The sequence below is a fragment of the Megalobrama amblycephala genome, linkage group LG6 (genome assembly GCF_018812025.1).
Source record: "Megalobrama amblycephala isolate DHTTF-2021 linkage group LG6, ASM1881202v1, whole genome shotgun sequence".
NCBI classification, from domain to species: Eukaryota; Metazoa; Chordata; class Actinopteri; order Cypriniformes; family Xenocyprididae; genus Megalobrama; species Megalobrama amblycephala.
In genome coordinates this window covers 3,796,497-3,816,190 of record NC_063049.1, presented here as the reverse complement: position 1 = coordinate 3,816,190, position 19,694 = coordinate 3,796,497, and the positions used below count along the sequence as shown (strand labels likewise).

The 19,694-nt window shown below is 39.8% G+C and overlaps 1 protein-coding gene across 3 annotated transcripts in view; it reads left to right on the top strand.

Moving 5' to 3' along the window:
• The window catches only part of LOC125269696 (NLR family CARD domain-containing protein 3-like), a 61,360-nt gene that overhangs the window by 4,753 nt on the left and 36,913 nt on the right, over positions 1-19,694 (top strand). For 2 of the 3 annotated variants that reach the window (XM_048192639.1, XM_048192641.1), the window contains 5 exons: positions 4,224-4,337; positions 4,470-4,571; positions 4,674-6,476; positions 7,566-7,739; positions 8,485-8,658. In XM_048192639.1, coding sequence (XP_048048596.1) covers positions 4,224-4,337; positions 4,470-4,571; positions 4,674-6,476; positions 7,566-7,739; positions 8,485-8,658 — 2,367 coding nt within the window. The remainder of the gene's footprint in view (positions 1-4,223; positions 4,338-4,469; positions 4,572-4,673; positions 6,477-7,565; positions 7,740-8,484; positions 8,659-19,694) is intronic. The other variant, XM_048192640.1, reaches the window with a different exon arrangement.

The following is a 19,694-nucleotide window of genomic DNA, read 5'->3' as shown; positions in this document are numbered from 1 at the left end:
CTCCTGCTCCTCCAACACCTCTGGCAACCGGCGATCGCCTCATCGGGCTCCTGCAGGTTGGTCGTTCGCTGGAGAAGTATGTGGAGGAGTTTGTTGAGCTCGCTTTTTTGTCTGACTGGCCTGAAGCATGTTTGATCTCCCTGTTTCTGGATGGACTAGATGACGACACTATCCGTTTTGGTGAACCTGATTATCGCTTCTCCTTAAGCGAAACTATCAATTCCATTTTGTGGTTAAATGACTCCAAATTCTTTGTTGATTGTGTTCAGGATGGGTGTTTGTCTCTAGTCCATCCAGAAATACGGTTAGCCGGGCCAGTCAGTCAGCCACCGTCTTCCTCCGCATACCCCTCCAGCGAACTTCCTGCCTGTTCCATGCTGGAACCACACTCCACTGCTGGGTCCAGAAGGCGGAGGAAGAAGAGAAGGTCCAAGTTAACTCCAGTCTCTGCCGCCGAGCAAACAGCTCCAGTCTCCGCTGAGCCCGCACCCGTTCCTACGGGAATCCTCATAGTATTTGAGGGGATGGACTGGCCCTCTGCTCCAGCAAGTTTCTCCAGTCTCCACCGAGCTATTATCTCCAGTCTCCGCCGAGCTATTATCTCCAGTCTCCGCCGAGCATGTTTCTCCAGTCTCCGCCGAGCAAATTGCTCCAGTCTCCGCCGAGCCAAGTTTCTCCAATCTCCGCCGAGCAAGTTTCTCCAGTCTCCGCCGAGCAAGCAGCGCCAGTCTCCGCCGAGCAGAATTCTCCAGTCTCCGCCGAGCAGAATTCTCCAGTCTCCGCCGAGCAAGCAGCGCCAGTCTCCGCCGAGCAAGCAGCGCCAGTCTCCGCCGAGCAAGCAGCGCCAGTCTCCGCCGCCGAGCCTGCACCTCCAGTCTCCTCCGCCGAGCCTGCACCTCCAGTCTCCTCCGCCGAGCCTGCACCTCCAGTCTCCTCCGCCGAGCCTGCACCTCCAGTCTCCGCCGCCGAGCCTGCACCTCCAGTCTCCGCCGCCGAGCCCTCAGCTCCAGCCGCCGCCGAGCCCTCAGCTCCAGCCGCCGCCGAGCCCTCAGCTCCAGCCGCCGCCGAGCCCTCAGCTCCAGCCGCCGCCGAGCCCTCAGCTCCAGCCGCCGCCGAGCCCTCAGCTCCAGCCGCCGCCGAGCCCTCAGCTCCAGCCGCCGCCGCCGCCGAGCCAGCCGCTCCAGCCACCGCCGAGCCAGCCGCTCCTATTATGAACTGTGTTATTGAATTCTCCAGCCCAAAGACTGTTTTCCCTCCCTGCCTCCCTCTCCCGCCTCCTCCCATTTGTGTCTGCACTGCACCTCCGCCTCAAGCCACCTCACCCAGATCTCCACCTCGGCCCTCTGGTCGATTACCTTCACCCTGGCTCCAACCTCCCTCTGCTCCACCGTTGCCCATCAGTCCACCAGTCTCACCAGTCTCCATCCTGCCTCCGTTCACACCTTGGTCCCTCGTCAGCCTGCCCTCACCTCTGGACTGCACTCCTCCGTCTCCGCTCCGTCCCTCCGTCCCTCGGTTCCAGTTGGCCTCCTCACTCCCTCCGGTGTTCACTTTGTTGTCTGTCGTCTGTCTTCAACTGCGGCCTTCTGGAGCTCCGGCTGCGCTTCGGTTGGCGGAGCCGCTGGTTCCGCCATCTCCCGCCGGTCCTTCAGCGCCTCCTGGGCTCGACGGCAGCAAGGCCTCGTTAAAGGCTCTGGACCCACCATGGCTGCCTTTGGCCCCTGAATCGCCATGGCAGCCCGCTGCACCTGACCCTCCATGGCCGTCCGCGGCACCTGACCCTCCATGGCCGTCCGTGGCACCTGACCCTCCATGGCCGTCCGCGGCACCTGACCCACCATGGCCGCCCATGGCTCCAGATCTGCCATGGCCGCCTTCAGCCCCTGACCCGCCATGGCTTTTGAACCTGCCCTGGAGACCTCCACTCCAGTCTGCTCCTCCCCCTGCACCGGCTTGAGGTCTCCAGGGTGCCCACCCCCCTCCCGGTTGTTCCATCTACGGCGCGAGGACGCGCCTACCGGGAGGTACTGTTACAGATCCCTTGTTCCCCTGGACTCTAATTCCCATGATCCTCCTGTTTCTTCACCTGCACTCACTTCCCTCGTCAGCTCCTCATCATCACGGATCACCTGCACCTGGACTCTATTATCAGCACTCCCTTTATATGGCACTCACTCCCTTCACTCCTGGTCCGTTCTCTGTTGTAATACTGTTGTGTTAAGTGTATGTTTGGTTTCTCCTCACCTGAGTTTATTAAAGTGATGTCTTTATTGTGGAAATCCGTATCTGCCTCGTCTCTCTACCAGCTACACGTAACAATTATAGTATGGCAATCTATATTATAAGTGCTTCCCACAGGTTTGAAATATACTTGCGGTGGTAGCCAGGTGGAAAATCCTCCTTTCACCCATGGCACAAAAATGATCTACTTCATGTGACAAACAACAAATAATGTGTGACTTTATAAAAAAAAAAACTAAAAAATAATGAAATTCATTTGGATACAGATTATGCTTTGTTTTTGCGGGGATATGAAGTTGGCTACTTTTTTTATCCATTTACCGCAAAATTCCTCAACTACACCATTTGTATGCATATGAAATATTACATTTTAATGAAAAAAAAAAATTGATGATAATGATCAAAATTAAATAGTTGTTTCTGGATATTGATCTAGGGTTTAGACGCAGAATTCTGTCATCTGCTGGTTAGAGAAATCTGAAGGAAATACATTTTTTGTGCAATTACCATATACATCCAGCAGAGGACCCATTAACTTTTCTGGATGTGGCCAACTGCTCTTATAAATGCACTGTGGAACAAACATGATCACGTGCGTGCACCAGGTCTTTGTGATATTTTCTGCATCTCTGAGGGACTTTGCAGCACATGTGGGATTGTCAGTGGGAGTAAACAGTTCTACTAGAAAGACTCGGGAAGCAAAGAAACGTTTGAATACAATTTATTCAACAGTTTGAATGTAAATATCAAAGATAAATGATAAAGTTCTTTGGCGTAGGCACCGTCCATAGTACAATCCGGAGGGCAGCAGATGTTTGCAGGGACCGACCTGGTGGTGGGGAGGATGGGGCTGAATGCCGGCGATGGTATCTGCGAACACAATAGTGGGTGGGAACAGAACTTATATACTCAGGTGACGTGTAATGATTGGTTAGAAAATGAGAAATGACGTGCATTAGAGTCTTCCGGGTAGAACTTCCGCTAAACGCTCCCATTTTTTGTGCACACTGATCGAGCAGGTACGAAACAATAGAGTGTATGGAGACTTTCCAATAGTTAGGGGCCGTTCACATGTCGTGTCTTTTGCACGCTCAAGTTCGTTATTTTAAATGTAGACGCGGGACAAACGCGCTCAAATAGAGATCGAAAGCTCTGCCAAAATGGACGAACAGCTGATCATACCTGTACAGTGCGGGTTTTTTATTTCTCATCTCCATAAGTAGTATAATCTATTATTATAGCTAATGCAAGGTCTGGAAATCCATTTATCTTTTGCTGAAATTTCTTCTTCTTCATTAAAAACATGGCTCATGATTGCTTAGCAATGAGCATTTAAAAAAAAAAAAAAAACAGAAAGGGGTGCGTTTGGCGTTTTCCACATGTTTTTAGACGCAATATGTGAACGGCCTCTAAAACGAATGGGAATGGTTTCATTATCTCTACGGATAAAAAAAGTATAAGGGAGTAAAAAAATAAAAGCAAAAATGTGCCACCAACTATACTTGGGCAGCCGTTAATATAAAGTCTATGTGTGGAAAGCACTGATTATCATGTATTTTCTACAGGAGATAGACATTCTTCTTCTACCTGGAGAAAGTCATTCATGCTTTTATTACCTCTCGCCTTGACTACTGTAATTCATTATATTTGGGTCTTCCTCAGTCATCCATTGCACGCTTACAGATGGTACACAATGCAGCTGCGAGACTGTTGACAGGGGCAAAGAAAACAGATCACATCACACCAATTTTAGCCTCTCTTCATTGGCTTCCTGTCTCTTTGTTCAGCACTTTGGTCAGTTCTGCTGTGATAAATGTGCTATATAAATAAACTTTACTTACTTTACTTTACTTACTTTCTTTTTGGGTATTTTTATCTTCATGTATAACATACATTAGAATTAATTCTTTAATGATAAATAAAGAATTGAGTTGTTTAATACAATAATTTTAAGTATTCATATTAATCTCCCTCTGTTTCAGCTCAGTTCATCAGAAGAGATCAGAACCAGAGCCCAGCTGTGTGTCTATGAAGAGTGATGTGTCTATGGGTCATCCAGTAAACTTTAAAAGTGCAGATACACGGATTGGCCTCAGGTATAACATTTCTATAAAAACATGATTATAATGTAAAACACACATTAAAGTTATTTCTTTAATGATAAATAAAGAATTGAGTTGTTGAATACAGTAATTTGAAGTATTTACATTAATCTCTCTCTGTTTTAGCTCAGTTCATCAGAAGAGATCAGAACCAGAGTCTATGAAGAGTGACGCGTCTATAGATCAGCCAATACATTTAAAGAGTGGACATACACAGCCTGATCTCAGGTAAAACATTTCTATAACAGATATTTGAATTTGAATATATGATACAGAACTAGGCATTGTGCTTATGAACCCGTGTAATAATGTGGCATTTTTATTTTACAGTCATAAAGCCTACAGCCTCAACACATTTAGATCAAACCTGAGGAAGAAGTTTCAGTGTCTGAATGAAGGAACAGCAAAGCAGGGAAACACAACACTCCTGAATGAGATCTACACTGAGCTCTACATCACAGAGAGTGAAAGTGGAGAGATCAATAATGAGCATGAGGTGAGACAGATTGAGACACAATCCAGGAGAGCAGCAACAGAGGACACACCAATCAAATGCAATGACATCTTTAGACCTTTACCTGGACAAGACAAACCCATCAGAACTGTGCTGACAAAGGGAGTCGCTGGCATTGGAAAAACAGTCTCTGTGCAGAAGTTCATCCTGGACTGGGCTGAAGGGAAAGAGAATCAGGACGTCCAGCTCATATTTCCACTTCCTTTCAGAGAGCTCAACTTGATGAAGGACAAAACACTCAGTTTTTCAGGTCTTCTTCATGTGTTTTTCCCTGAAACCAAAGAAATGGAAATATCCAGTGATGAATATAAAGTGTTGTTCATCTTTGATGGTCTGGATGAGTGTCGTCTGTCTCTGAACTTTAAGAGCAAAGTGAAACTGTGTAATATATCTGAATCAGCCTCAGTGGACGAACTGCTGATGAGCCTCATTGTGGGGAATCTGCTTCCCTCTGCTCTCATCTGGATCACCTCCAGACCAGCAGCAGCTGATCTCGTCCCCTCTGAGTGTGTCCATCGAGTGACAGAGGTACGAGGCTTCAATGACCCACAGAAAGAGGAATACTTCAGGAAGAGAATCAGTGATCAGAGTCTGGCCAATACAATCATCACACACCTGAAGTCATCAAGGAGCCTTCACATCATGTGCCACATCCCAGTGTTCTGCTGGATCTCAGCCACTGTTCTAGAGAAGATGTTGAGTGAAGCAGAGAGAGGAGAGATTCCCAAGACTCTCACTCAAATGTACACACACTTCCTGATCATTCAGACCAACATCAAACATGAGAAGGACTATCAGAAGGAAGTGAAAGATGAAGACATGATTCTCAAACTGGGAAAACTGGCTTTCCAGCAGCTTGTGAAAGGAAACCTAATCTTCTATGAGGAAGACCTGAGAGAGTGTGGCATTGATGTGACAGAAGCTTCAGTGTACTCAGGATTGTGCACTCAGATCTTCAGAGAGGAGTTGGGCTTGTATCAGGGGAAAGTCTTCTGCTTTGTTCATCTGAGCCTTCAGGAACATCTAGCAGCTCTATATGCTCACATTTACTGTACAAACAAGAACAGAAATGTGTTTAATAAAAGCAAACAAACTCGATTGTCTAAGATTTTGTTCTTGTTCCAAAATAATTCATCAAAACATGTTTCATTATCTGAGCTGCATCAAAGAGCTGTGGATAAGGCTTTACAGAGTAAGAATGGACATCTGGACCTTTTCCTGCGTTTCCTTCTGGGTCTCTCATTGAAGTCCAATCAGACTCTCTTACGAGAACTACTGACACAGACTGGAAGCTGCTCCTTCAACAAACAGGAAACGGTTCAGTACATCAAACAGAAGATCAGGGAGAATCACTCTCTAGAGAGATCCATCAATCTGTTCCACTGTCTGAATGAACTGGGTGATGATTCACTGATGCAGGAGATCCAACGTTATTTGAAATCTGGAGAAATAGGAGAAACCAAACTCTCCTCTTCACAGTGGTCAGCTCTGGTTTATGTGTTGCTGACATCAGAGCAGAAGATGGATTTTGATCTAAAACAGTTTATTGGAGCACAAAATACAGCAGATGAAGTTCTTCAGAAGCTTCTGCCTGTGATTAAAGAATCCAGATCAGCTCAGTAAGAAACACTGACAACAATCACTCCACTTTAAAAAAAAAAAAAATCATATTCATGAATTTAGCATGTGCTACTTTGTAGTTTGATGATAAAGCAAACAAAAGAGTGGTAGTGGTATTAAATGTGAAAATCAGTTGTTGTGATAAAAAATGTGTGATGCATTAAAAATGAGACAAGGTGACTAAAGCTTGTCTTTCAAAGACGCAACATCACCGTTTGTACATTTTTTAAAACATTACACATTTAGATATGAACACTCATACAAACCTCAACAGTGGTGACAATCAATGAAATATTTAAAAAAAACTGTACATAAAATATGTGTTAAACTGCCCTGGTTTGATGCTTTATGAAGTGTTGAATTATTGAAACATTTACAGTTTTACAGTTACATTTACAGTTACAGTTACATAATCTAAAGGAAACCATATCATTTTCTTTTATAGCTTTACATTTTTTCTTAAATTCAATCACTGTGTAATGAAGGGTCAACAGGGTGGGGATCCATTTGCAGATTTTTATTAAGAGCAATCACAACAAGGCAAGGGCAGAGGAAGAGACGTAAACAGGAACAGGCAGAGGTCGAGGCAGGTGACAGGCAGACAGAGTTCAGTATACAGGCAAGGATCAGGGCAGGCAGCAGACAAATACAGTCCAATAAACAGGCAAGGGTCAGGGCAGGCAGCAGAGAATCACACGGGTAAACAATCCAATCGGCAACAGAATAATCCACAACAACGCTCAGAAATGATCACTGGGGCAAATCAAGACTTCGCGATGTGTGTGCTGCTTAAATAGTGTGAGAGTGTGATGTGGTGCAGGTGTGTATGCAATCAGTCCCAGGAATGAGGGCCTATGGGAAATGCAGTCCAAATCGTAAAGAGTCAATATTCCGGTGAAGGCTCCCTCCGGTGGTGCTGGGGTTGAAGTGTGGGAGCCTCACTTGTAACACACTGAATACATCTGATGGTTTTAGCTTTGCCTCAACTAAATTACAACATTCAAGGATTCTGCAAGTCATCTGTGCTTTAGATTATAAACCCTACCTATTACACATTCATATTGCTGTTTCCTTTGTTTTTTACACAGGCTACAGTCCTGTAATCTCACCACTCATTCCTGTGAGAGTTTGTCTTCAGCTCTACTATCCTCAAACTCTGTCCTGAGAGAGCTGGACCTGAGTAACAATGACCTGCAGGATTCTGGAGTGAAGCTTCTTTCTGATGGACTGAAGAGTCCAAACTGTCAACTCCAGATACTAAGGTAAATGGTTTTCCATAAAATAAACACAATGCTATCACAATAAATTACCAATAATTTATTTTTGACATGTGCCCTCAATGAAGTGTGATTACTAAACATATTGCAAACTGCTGTTTCAAATACAGTTATTTAATGCATGGATTGCTTCTGACACAAACTGGTAGGAACATCTAGTGGCTGTGTGTGGTGTACCTCTTAGCATCTTAGCCAAGGTCCAAAATTATAATTGGTTACCTCGATTTGCTAAATCAAGCACACAATTTAAGAAATTGAGGGAACGACTTAGTAAAGCGTGCACACAAATTTACTTTTTTTACTCTCTCATATTCAATTAAAAATTTAATGAATCATGTAAACATAATACGTAAAATGTAATACAAAAAAGTATATTTTCAATTCAAAACAATGTAATTTGAAAAAAGTAGTCAATGGAAATTACTGGAGGATAAGTTTTTTAAATGGTTAAAAATAAATAATACATACGTAATGGCAGAAATAAATGTAAATGTTTGAAAAACATTTTCTGTAAAGCAAATAAGTATAAATGTGTCTGTTGACTTCACTACATTAATAAAAGTAAATTAATGCTTTTACTCTAGTACATTTCCACAGACACTTTTGTTAATTTTGTGACTGAATCTACAAAAAAATATGTGCAAATGCAAACTGCACAGGTCAGTGTGTGATAGTGACTGATCTGATTGTCAAACTAATATCTGTTTGCTGTTGCTGTGTGTGTTTGTAGGCTGTCTGGCTGTATGGTGACAGAAGAAGGCTGTCGTTATGTGTCTTCAGCACTGAGTTCAAACCCCTCACACCTGAGAGAGCTGGATCTGAGCTACAATCACCCAGGAGATTCAGGAATCAAGCAGCTCTCCGATAAACTCAACTATCCAAACTACAGACTGGACAAACTCAAGTATGTCAAGCTGGAGGAATTTTGTAACAAGCTTAGCTTTAGTTATACTGCAGAGGCATTCAATGCTTGAATCTGATTGGATGACTAACGTTAAGGTGTGCAATCTTTTTTCATGGATCTTAGGGTCTCATTCATTAAGCATGCGTACGCACAAATTTGTGTGTGAAATATGCCTACGAACGTTTTCACAAACAAATCATGATTCATCAATAACTTTCACTCTACAATTTATTCTAAATTCACAAAAAAAATGTGTAACGCAAAAATCACATACTCTTGGTGCCTTACAAACATAAGATGACATTTTAAACAGAGATTTAGATCTTAAAGGGGTTATATGTAAGATTTTAACTTTTATAAAGCATAAAAATACCCCAATATGTTTGAAGATGTTTAGGAAACATGCTAAGTTCACCTACTTGTTTCTCAGAAAAACAATGCTACAGCCAGATATTCTGTTTTGAAATGTGCGTTCCGTGTCGGAATGTCTGTCTTTGTTTTGGTCTATGCGAAACCGTGTGCCACCAGTTTATCCAATAGTATTTCGACATCACAGGTTGCCAGTTGGCGGAAAACACTGTGTATTGCAGCCATGGAAACCAGCAAACAAACTGGGTCAGAGAATCGCAGATTCTACCCAAACTAAAAAGCCTCTGCATCCATCTAACTCTATGAACAAAATCATATTAAAACACAGATAAATCAAGTCATTTCATTGTCAATTGCGCTCCCTCTTGTTGCGTGTCCAAGCTGGCCACCCCTGTCTTTGAAGGAGGGGGCGGGGCAAACAATATTTTGAATTTGAACTGCAGTACCTATTTCGTACTTGTCATTACTACATAGAGCCCCTTTCAATATATCAGAAAAGGTAAATAAAAGGTGCATTATAGCTGAAGCTGTGAGGTAGCTCTGCATTAAAACAAAGATACATGTATGTACAGCTGGTTAATCAGAGGTCTGTAATGTCTGTAGAAATGGTGTCTATTGCATTTGAACTTGTTTTGCACTCTTGGCTCGAGGATCTTGCTGCGTGAATGCATCTTTAAAGAGCATCATATTTGCTGAGAGTGACGACATGGTTTGGGTGTGTCTTATGTAAATTACCTTGGGCACACAGTCGCTCATTTAGAATACTCTGAATTCATCAACATTAGAACGAGGTATAGAACAAATTCCTGTGCTTACGCACATATTGTGAATTAGGCGGAAAGTTTTCGTAAGAAGTTCAAATGTGAAATAGTGTATGCGATAATGTGCGCCACTTTATACAAAGCTCAACTGATGAGCAATGTGTCACCAGGTTAACGCTTAAGATGAAGCTTCTCTTCATAGAGACAAAAGGCATTGATTCAGTGTGTTGACCTGTGTTGAATACCCCTAAGCATTTAAAGGATACTACTATGACTGGGCAGTATATTGACTTGATATATTGATATATTTTTTATATACGATATGGAATGAGGCAATACTGTTTATATCAATTTTTATATGAGCACATCTTTGACTAATCAGTGTCGCACACCTGTAGGTGATAGATAGGTGCGTAGGAAAGAAGACTGGTATAGTCAAAATATGAAAAAACAAAAAAATGAATCCCGCACACTATCAACTTGCAAAACAATAAAAAAGACACTTTATTAGCAATGTTTCGATCGTAAGATCTTCATCAGGCATAAACATTGTATTCAAACTCCATTGTATTTAAAACATCATGAATCACAAAGAATCATCAATATCCAATCAAGATCAGTGATTAAATAATCATTAACATCACATTATTAACTCAATTATATAATAAAATAAAATAAATATATATATATATATATATATATATATATATATATATATATAAAGGAGTATTATTAATGATATCATATATCTAATGATCATATTTCATAACATCACATTAAACAATGCTTCATCATTCATACCCATAGGTGATAAAGTCTGAAGAGTAAAAATCCAGAACAATTCACGTCTCTGTAAGAGCAATTCAATATCGCCCCCTCTAGGTGGCACACTCACTTTTTCAATCCCACAGAAGCGTAAGGAAGAAACATCATGATTAAAAGATAAAAAATGGGCAGCGACTGGATAGTTAACATCTTTTCTTCTGATAGAACTTTTATGTTCACTGATTCTTTGTTTCAATTGACGTGAAGTTTTTCCCCACATAGCCCAAACCACAAGGACACCGAATCAGATAAACAACGTGTGTAGACGTACAAGTGATAACAGAATGAATACCATATTTCTTCCCAGTTCTAGGATGACAAAAGAATGAGGTTTTAGTTGTATTATTACACTGCGCACAATTACCACAGCGATAATTTCCATTTTGTAATGGACTAATCAATTTCTGAGAGGACCTAGCAATACCACTTTGAAAACGAGCGTGTACTACATGATCTTTTAGATTTTTCGCTCGTTTAAATACAATCAGTGGAGGGTGTCAAAAAATTGTACTCAGTTCGGGATCAGAAGATAATAAATACCAATATTTTTTAAAAATGGATCGTATCAAGAATGACTTAGAAGAATAGGTCGTAATAAAAGTAAAGGAATGCTTTTTCACTTTTCTTGACCTCTTTTTTAACAAATCAGAACGAGTCTTTTGAAAAGTAGTACTGAATGCTTCGTCAATCCATTCAGAAGGATACCCTCTATCTAAAAATTTCTTTTTCATAATCTCCGATTTTTCAATAAAATCTGTATCTGAATGACAAATTCTCCTCAATCTAAAAAACTGACTCTTGGGTAGACCCTTCTTCAAAGAAGTAGGATGGAAGCTGGTCGCAAGTAACAACGTGTTGCGATCAGTTTCTTTTGTGAACAGAGTTGTAATCAACTGACCTTCATTCTTTTGTACCCACATATCTAGAAAATGTACCCTAGAAACATTAACCTCCACAGTAAATTTCAAATCGTCAACAAAATCATTTAAAATGGACACAAATTCACAGACCTCATCATAGTCTCCCAAAAAAATACAAAATATATCATCAATGTATCTATACCATTTGATAATACGTGGACAAAAAGGATTTTTTTCAAAATTAAATACATAACAATACTCAAAAAAACCCATAAACAAGTTGGCATAATTAGGGGCAAAGATCGAACCCATAGCAGTACCGCTGATCTGAAGAAAAAAATCCTTATCAAAACTGAAATAATTATATTTCAAAACATATGAAGCCATCTCAACAAGAAACTCTGAAGGTGGTATGGCATCACCTCGTGCAGCAAGGTAATGTCTAAGGGCATTAAGCCCTCTCTCATGTGAGATGTTTGTGTATAGACTGGTTATATCCAAAGTTAATAATAAAGAATCATCCGGTAAATCATGTAAATCAGAAATCTTATTAACAAAGTCAGTAGAATCCCTAATATAAGACGGTAAAGACTGAACATATGGTTTAATAAAGAAGTCAACATATTGGGATAAAGGAGATAAAAGTGAGTTTGTCTGTGCCACAATTGGTCGGCCTGGAGGGTCAATTAGACGCTTATGGATCTTAGGAAGAGTATAAAAAACAGGTCTAATCGGATGTTGGCAATATAAAAAGTTAAAATCTGATTGGGATATCCAGCCTTGTTTTTTCGCATTCTCTAAAAAGGAAAAAACCTCAGATTGATAGTGGCTCGTAGGATCACTAGGCAGTTTCTTATAAAACCTAGAATTTTGTAACTGCGAGAGAATTTCGTGTTGGTATTTAATCTTATCTTGAACTACAATAGCTCCTCCTTTATCCGCTGGTTTTATAATAATATTCGGATCATTCATCAATTCTGTCAGAGCTTTTTTCTCATTCAAAGAAAGATTATAAGACTTTTCTTTACTAAAGGAGCAGGTTCTCATAACATCTTGTTCAACCAACCGACAAAAAGTATGAATAGTATGGTTCGACATATGTGGGCAAAAAGTACTCTTAGGTCTAAAGGGTGTAAATCTATTAGATGAATCAGACACAGATTTAGAAAAAAATATATTGTAATTTCATCTGTCTAAAACACCACTCGTTGGAACAAATGACAGTCCTTTAGATAAAACCCCAATTTGGTCAACAGACAGTTCTTTTTCAGAAATATTAATTACCGTCTCTTTGAGAAGCTCCGAGTCCACGGTCGTAAGTTTCTTTGACGCCCTTGAGCCTCTTCGGCATTTTTTCTTCTCTCTGGTCTGCGTAGGGAAGCACGCCTGCCCAAAAAAGATGTAGAACCTTGAGCACTTGAGTCACTGTCCATTGTGAATTCATTCTCCGTGGAATCACTAGGCCCGAAGTCGTAAGGGGAACCAGTCTCTCTCGAGTGCTTACGAAAGCGTGATGTAGTTCTAGATGATCCACGAACTTGGCTGGTCTCATAAAAAGCACCGTTGCTGGTGTTAGAGATGGTAGCTGTAGCTGCTGAACTAATATCCCATGGATATACCTCATTGCGAAGATAGTCCTCTGTATCTCGTTTGTATTTCTTTAACTTGACTTCCTTCAAATTATCTCGATATTTAGCCGTAGAAGTTTTTATGGAATCAAGAATGGAGTCAAAATCAATTTGAGAAGTAGACTTAATCTTCTCTTCCAATGTAACAATTTGATCATGGGTTTCTCTAACATCAGCAGAAACTTGTTCCACAATAAGAAGCATCAAGTCCATGGAACACTTGTTAAGAATCTCACTCCATCTCTTTAAAAAAAACTTTGTTCCGCTTACACAGTGTCGGAGGTTTTGGTATTCTCAGACCGCATGGAATTCTCTTATTCCTCCAATATTCACTCAATGTGGATCCATGCATTTTCAGACGTATTTCTTTATGATAAAGTCTTTCAAGTTGTACTCGATGTTCATCCTGTGATAAATTAAAATCAATGTCCTTTTCTGGAAAGAGAATCTTTTCTGCTTCTTCTAGAGAAAATGCCAATGTATTGGCGCAATTCTCAGTCAAACTGTTGATATCTTGAAATGAAGTCATGTTCTAATGTTTGCAAGCCCCAGGGTGCGTTAAGCAAACAATTCTATCAGTCAACAAGCAACTGAGTGTGAATCAATCAATGACTAATCAGCGTCGCACACCTGTCGGTGATAGATAGGTGCGTAGGAAAGAAGACTGGTATAGTCAAAATATGAAAAAACAAAAAAATGAATCCCGCACACTATCAACTTGCAAAACAATAAAAAAGACACTTTATTAGCAATGTTTCGATCGGAGATTATGAAAAAGAAATTTTTAGATAGAGGGTATCCTTCTGAATGGATTGACGAAGCATTCAGTACTACTTTTCAAAAGACTCGTTCTGATTTGTTAAAAAAGAGGTCAAGAAAAGTGAAAAAGCATTCCTTTACTTTTATTACGACCTATTCTTCTAAGTCATTCTTGATACGATCCATTTTTAAAAAATATTGGTATTTATTATCTTCTGATCCCGAACTGAGTACAATTTTTCGACACCCTCCACTGATTGTATTTAAACGAGCGAAAAATCTAAAAGATCATGTAGTACACGCTCGTTTTCAAAGTGGTATTGCTAGGTCCTCTCAGAAATTGATTAGTCCATTACAAAATGGAAATTATCGCTGTGGTAATTGTGCGCAGTGTAATAATACAACTAAAACCTCATTCTTTTGTCATCCTAGAACTGGGAAGAAATATGGTATTCATTCTGTTATCACTTGTACGTCTACACACGTTGTTTATCTGATTCGGTGTCCTTGTGGTTTGGGCTATGTGGGAAAAACTTCACGTCAATTGAAACAAACGGTGCGTTCCAAACGGGATATATCGCCCTCCGAAGGGCACTTCGGAGTGAAAATAATCATGGCCGCCATATTGAAGGGTCGTTCCAAACCGAAGTGCTCAAAACTGGCCACTTCAAAGGGCCCTTCGGAATGAAGGATTTCGAAGGGAACAACTGATGGACACTTCGGGCCCCCATGATCCTTTGCACAGGGAAGTTTGACATCACAGAATGGGTACAGGAGGCTCAGAGTTTAACTATGTATGTATAGTATTTTTCAATACTACTGTAATATTTATACGAGTTAGATTTGGTACATTATGGTCAAAACGACATTGTACTTCAACAAAAATACTTTACAGCTCCCTTTATCAGTCCATTGAAATGTTTAAAATACATAGATACAATATAGCCTACATGCGATAAACCTAAAATAAATAAATAAATAAACTAACGTTAAACAAAGGGTGCAGCTTGCACAATCTATCCTCTTTGATTGTCTCGTTAAGATGACGCTGAAGTGCGTTCCAAAAGAAGAGTTTTTTTGATCCCTACACCCTTCATCCCTTCGAAGCTCTCACTCCGGAGGGTAAACCCTTTGAAGGGATTAGGGCAGAGGGATGATGAGCCCTTCCGAATGGAACGCAGGGAAAGAATCAGTGAACATAAAAGTTCTATCAGAAGAAAAGATGTTAACTATCCAGTCGCTGCCCATTTTTTATCTTTTAATCATGATGTTTCTTCCTTACGCTTCTGTGGGATTGAAAAAGTGAGTGTGCCACCTAGAGGGGGCGATATTGAATTGCTCTTACAAGGACGTGAATTGTTCTGGATTTTTACTCTTCAGACTTTATCACCTATGGGTATGAATGATGAAGCATTGTTTAATGTGATGTTATGAAATATGATCATTAGAGATATATATATATATATATATATATATATATATATATATATATATATATATATAATAAATATAAAGGAGTATTATTAATGATATCATATATATATATATATATATATATATATATTATTTTATTATATAATTGAGTTAATAATGTGATGTTAATGATTAATCACTGATCTTGATTGGATATTGATGATTCTTTGTGATTCATGATGTTTTAAATACAATGGAGTTTGAATACAATGTTTATGCCTGATGAAGATCTTACGATCGAAACGTTGCTAATAAAGTGTCTTTTTTATTGTTTTGCAAGTTGATAGTGTGCGGGATTCATTTTTTTGTTTTTTCATATGAGCACATCTTAAAAATAGTGGAGGACTCAGAGTGAGCTGCTGTATGGAAAGTGCCAAATCCAGTTTGTCCTAAACATGATTCATGCTTTATATCAAGGGCTTTAAAATATAGTTAACGTGTAGTGTTGCCTCATTAGATGCTCTGACAGACAGATACTTGTGCTGTTTAATGCGTTTGTGATGTGGTGTTTTCCTCAGTGCATACTGCATATCTTACACTTCACAGGTATATTCTCCATCTGTAAATGTTAGAATGTTACACAGATATTTCCATCTTGTTGTCAGGAATGGAGTTCTGCAACAGGAAAAAAAGGTTCTTGCAGTTCTGCAAGCAGGTCTCCACTTAACACACTTTGACCCCAATCAGACAGAGCTCAATAATTCTGACTAAAATATACATTTGCTAAAATATTTGTTGTCAGAAATTAAATGTACCGTATGTAGAATTTTATACCTATAATAAGTATGTGTATTTTTATTATAGCAGTAATGAACCTTGTTTAAAGCTATATCTGTCAGGTTTGGGTGGTGGAAGGATGAAGTGAGGACTCAATATGCAGGTAGATGGACTTTTATTAAACAATAAAAATAAAACAAAACAACAAAAACTACCCCGTGGGGGAAAACAGACAAGAATAAAACTTGACTCGACTGACTAGACTGGGATTTGACTTGACACACAAGGGAAGATACAACAACGAACCAGCACAGGACTGCAAACACAAGGAGAATAAATAGGAGAGCAAACAAGGCAGGTAACGAGGGAGGACAGGTGGGGCAAATCAACCAATAATCAGGTAACAAGATGGGCGGGGTCAAGACAATTGACATGAGAGCACATGGCACAAAGAAACACATGACAAGCCATGTGCTCACACCAAACAAAACAAAGACACAAGCACGTCCAATGAAGACAAATCACAAGCCATGTGCTCACACAAGACGAGACATGAACACGTGACTATGAAAACTCATAAGCCACGTGTTCACACAAAACAAGACAACATGAGAGCACGCAGCCCATGATACACAGACTGCGTGCTACACAACACAAGACAAAAACACAACATGAAAGCACGCGGCAGGTGGAAATAACCGTGTGCTACACAAAACATGAGACAAGAGTGTACGGCAAGTGAAAGTACACACAACCCTTGCCCTCACAATAAAGACAGGACTGGGAGCGCAAGTGTCCGAATCCCGACACAAAACCGAAACCAAACTAGACACGAGTGCCGGGATCCGAACACCACGCTCCCAACATGAAACAAGGCACGCAGACAAGAGAGCGCACGGCCCCGAGAACACTCGAGACCATATGCTCACACAAAAACACGACAAGAACGGGAGTGTCAGAGCTCTGTCACAAAACCAAGAAATAAACTAGACCGAAGTGACAGAACCCTGACAATATCAGTTTAAACTTAATTTAATTTATCGTTTTCTGAGCACACACCTGAAACACACACATAGAAAGCTGGCTGTCAGACGGCACATTGTGTGAGTATTATACTGCAAAGATGATGTTTTTCCACAGCCACGAACAGCACAACATCTGTGTGGCATCACAATCTTGTTATTATCACAATCTTAGTGTAAACAATTGTTACTTTAGATCCACTCGCTGCTCTTTGACCGAACACCAGTGGGTGGAGACAACGATGTGACAAAGTAAAAGTAGGCGTTGTTGTCACGGACTGGCACAGAGACAAGAAGGTAAGATCCAAATGCAGCTTTAATGGGGTAATCCAACACGCAATCCACAAACAGGCAAGGGTCAAAATCCACAGAGCAGTCCAAACAGAAAACAAACAGAGAAACCAGTGACCATAAATGAAACCACGATAACAAAAGCAGAAACAAACCAGATATAAATAAACAGACACTAATGAACATAACACAAGACAGCTGGGTGCAATGAAGATTAGGGTTGGGAATCGTAAGAAATTTTCCGGTTCCGGTTCCGGTTCCGATTCCGGTTCTGCCTAACGATTCCGGTTCCGGTTCCATTAAAATAATTAAACAACTAATAAAAAATAATAGTAAGGGAAAAATGCACAATACTCAACTCAAACAGTCCTTTTTGTGTTTATTATTCTTATAAAATGAATTGAACAGACTGCTAATCTTATATTCGCTAACACTTTACAATAAGGTTCATTAGTTAACATCAGGCCTACATTAACATGAACTAATAATGAACTGCATTTCTACAGCATTTATTAATATTTGTTAATGTTAACATTTACTAATACATTATTAAAATCAATAGTTGTATTTGTTAACATTAGTTAATGAACTGTAAACTAACACGAACAAACTATGAACAGCTGTATTTTTTATTAACTAAGGTTAAAGATTAACAAATACATTAACAAATGCATTCTCATGGTTAGTTCATAAATGAACCTTATTGTAAAGTGTTACCACAAATTAGATAAGATGTTTGAACACACATGTAAGATCCAGACAGGTGAAACAGAATATTTTTGTAAATTGGATTAATAGATTGTTTCTGAAAGAATGATTCAGTGATAGACACACAGAAAATTTGTTGCCACCTAGTGGCATAACAATGCAAACGATACAGTCGTTATTTGAAGTCCAGTTACTTTCAGAAGGTAATTTATTATATTTTGATAGGTAACATCAGCGCTTCTATCTGAATAATAAACTTTTGTATACTTCTGTTATAATTGGAATATTTGTCAGACAGAAATAATGATACTGTGCGTTTGAAAAGATTGTGAAGCTGTTTATATCTACACATGACAACTCTTTTCAGATCAACGGCAGCGCGAACGCAGATTTGAATGTCGAGATTTTATTTTTGTCAAAGGTTTAATATACATGGGTGAATCATTGTCTTTTAGGAATTAGATCATGTGGGTGATGAAATTGAGAACGCGATCTTTTAAAGATTAATCGTGCAGCTTTGTGCATCTCTCCCTCCCTCTCTCTCTCTATTGATATCTGACATATACGAGTAGCACAAGGGCTTTTCAGTGCATTCATTTCTATAATATTCATGAGATGAGACGTCTCTATTAAAGAATACGCTCCCCACACTTCGCCCACACATCACACCAGAACCGTTTTCGGAACCGAAACTTAGAAATCTTGCACGGTTCCGGTTCTTTCCAAAAAACACTACCGGTTCCGGATGAGAACCGGTTCTCGGTTCCCAACCCTAATGAAGAGGTAATGAGTCCGGGAAGTGAGTTCTGGGAAATGAAGTCCAAGTGTAGAAAACAAGAGTCCTGGTTGGAGTGCCGATTTAGGGAACTCCCAATAGTGATCAAGACAGTTGTTGTCTTGCTCCAGAGGCAGTCGTATGCAAATAAATGTGCCCCTGTGATGTCACATGCCACCTCGGATTCAAATGAAGTATTTTTTACAGCTTGTTCATAAAATGTTTTTTTTTTTTTAATTAATGATGAGGACGTTTAAAGTTATGGAACTTGCAGGATGTATTAATGGTACAAAGACTTCTTATATGTCAAAAGATCAAGGAAAATTTGATTTCTCATGTCATGAACCCTTTAATTGACTACAAAGCACTACATAAAACGTCTCAGGTTACTTATGTGACCATGGTTCACAAAACCATGCTTCAAATTCATCTTCAAATTCAAAAAGTTCCTTTTGAACCTTTTTTAATAGTTGTGTTTGAGTTCAGGGGACATGTTCGGTTCACTTAGTTTTGTCGTGGCCACAACATATAAACTCGCGGGGATGTAATAATAAGTCGTGGTCACAAAATCATTTTTGTTGAGGTAACGACATCCTTAATAATATTTATTTTTAATTAAGAATGACGAAATAAGGGCAGAATTAAGGAATGATTAGATTAACCTATTATATCCTATTGCTCGCGATGTTGCCTAGACAGCATTCGAATGAAGTTTGTTATTATTATTATTATTATTAATAAACCTAAATAAAATGAAATATAACCTAATATGTTAAATTCCTGTAAATTAACTACTCTAAAATTCTTGTGTGCCTACAGAAATAAAATAAAATAAAATCAAAGCTTTT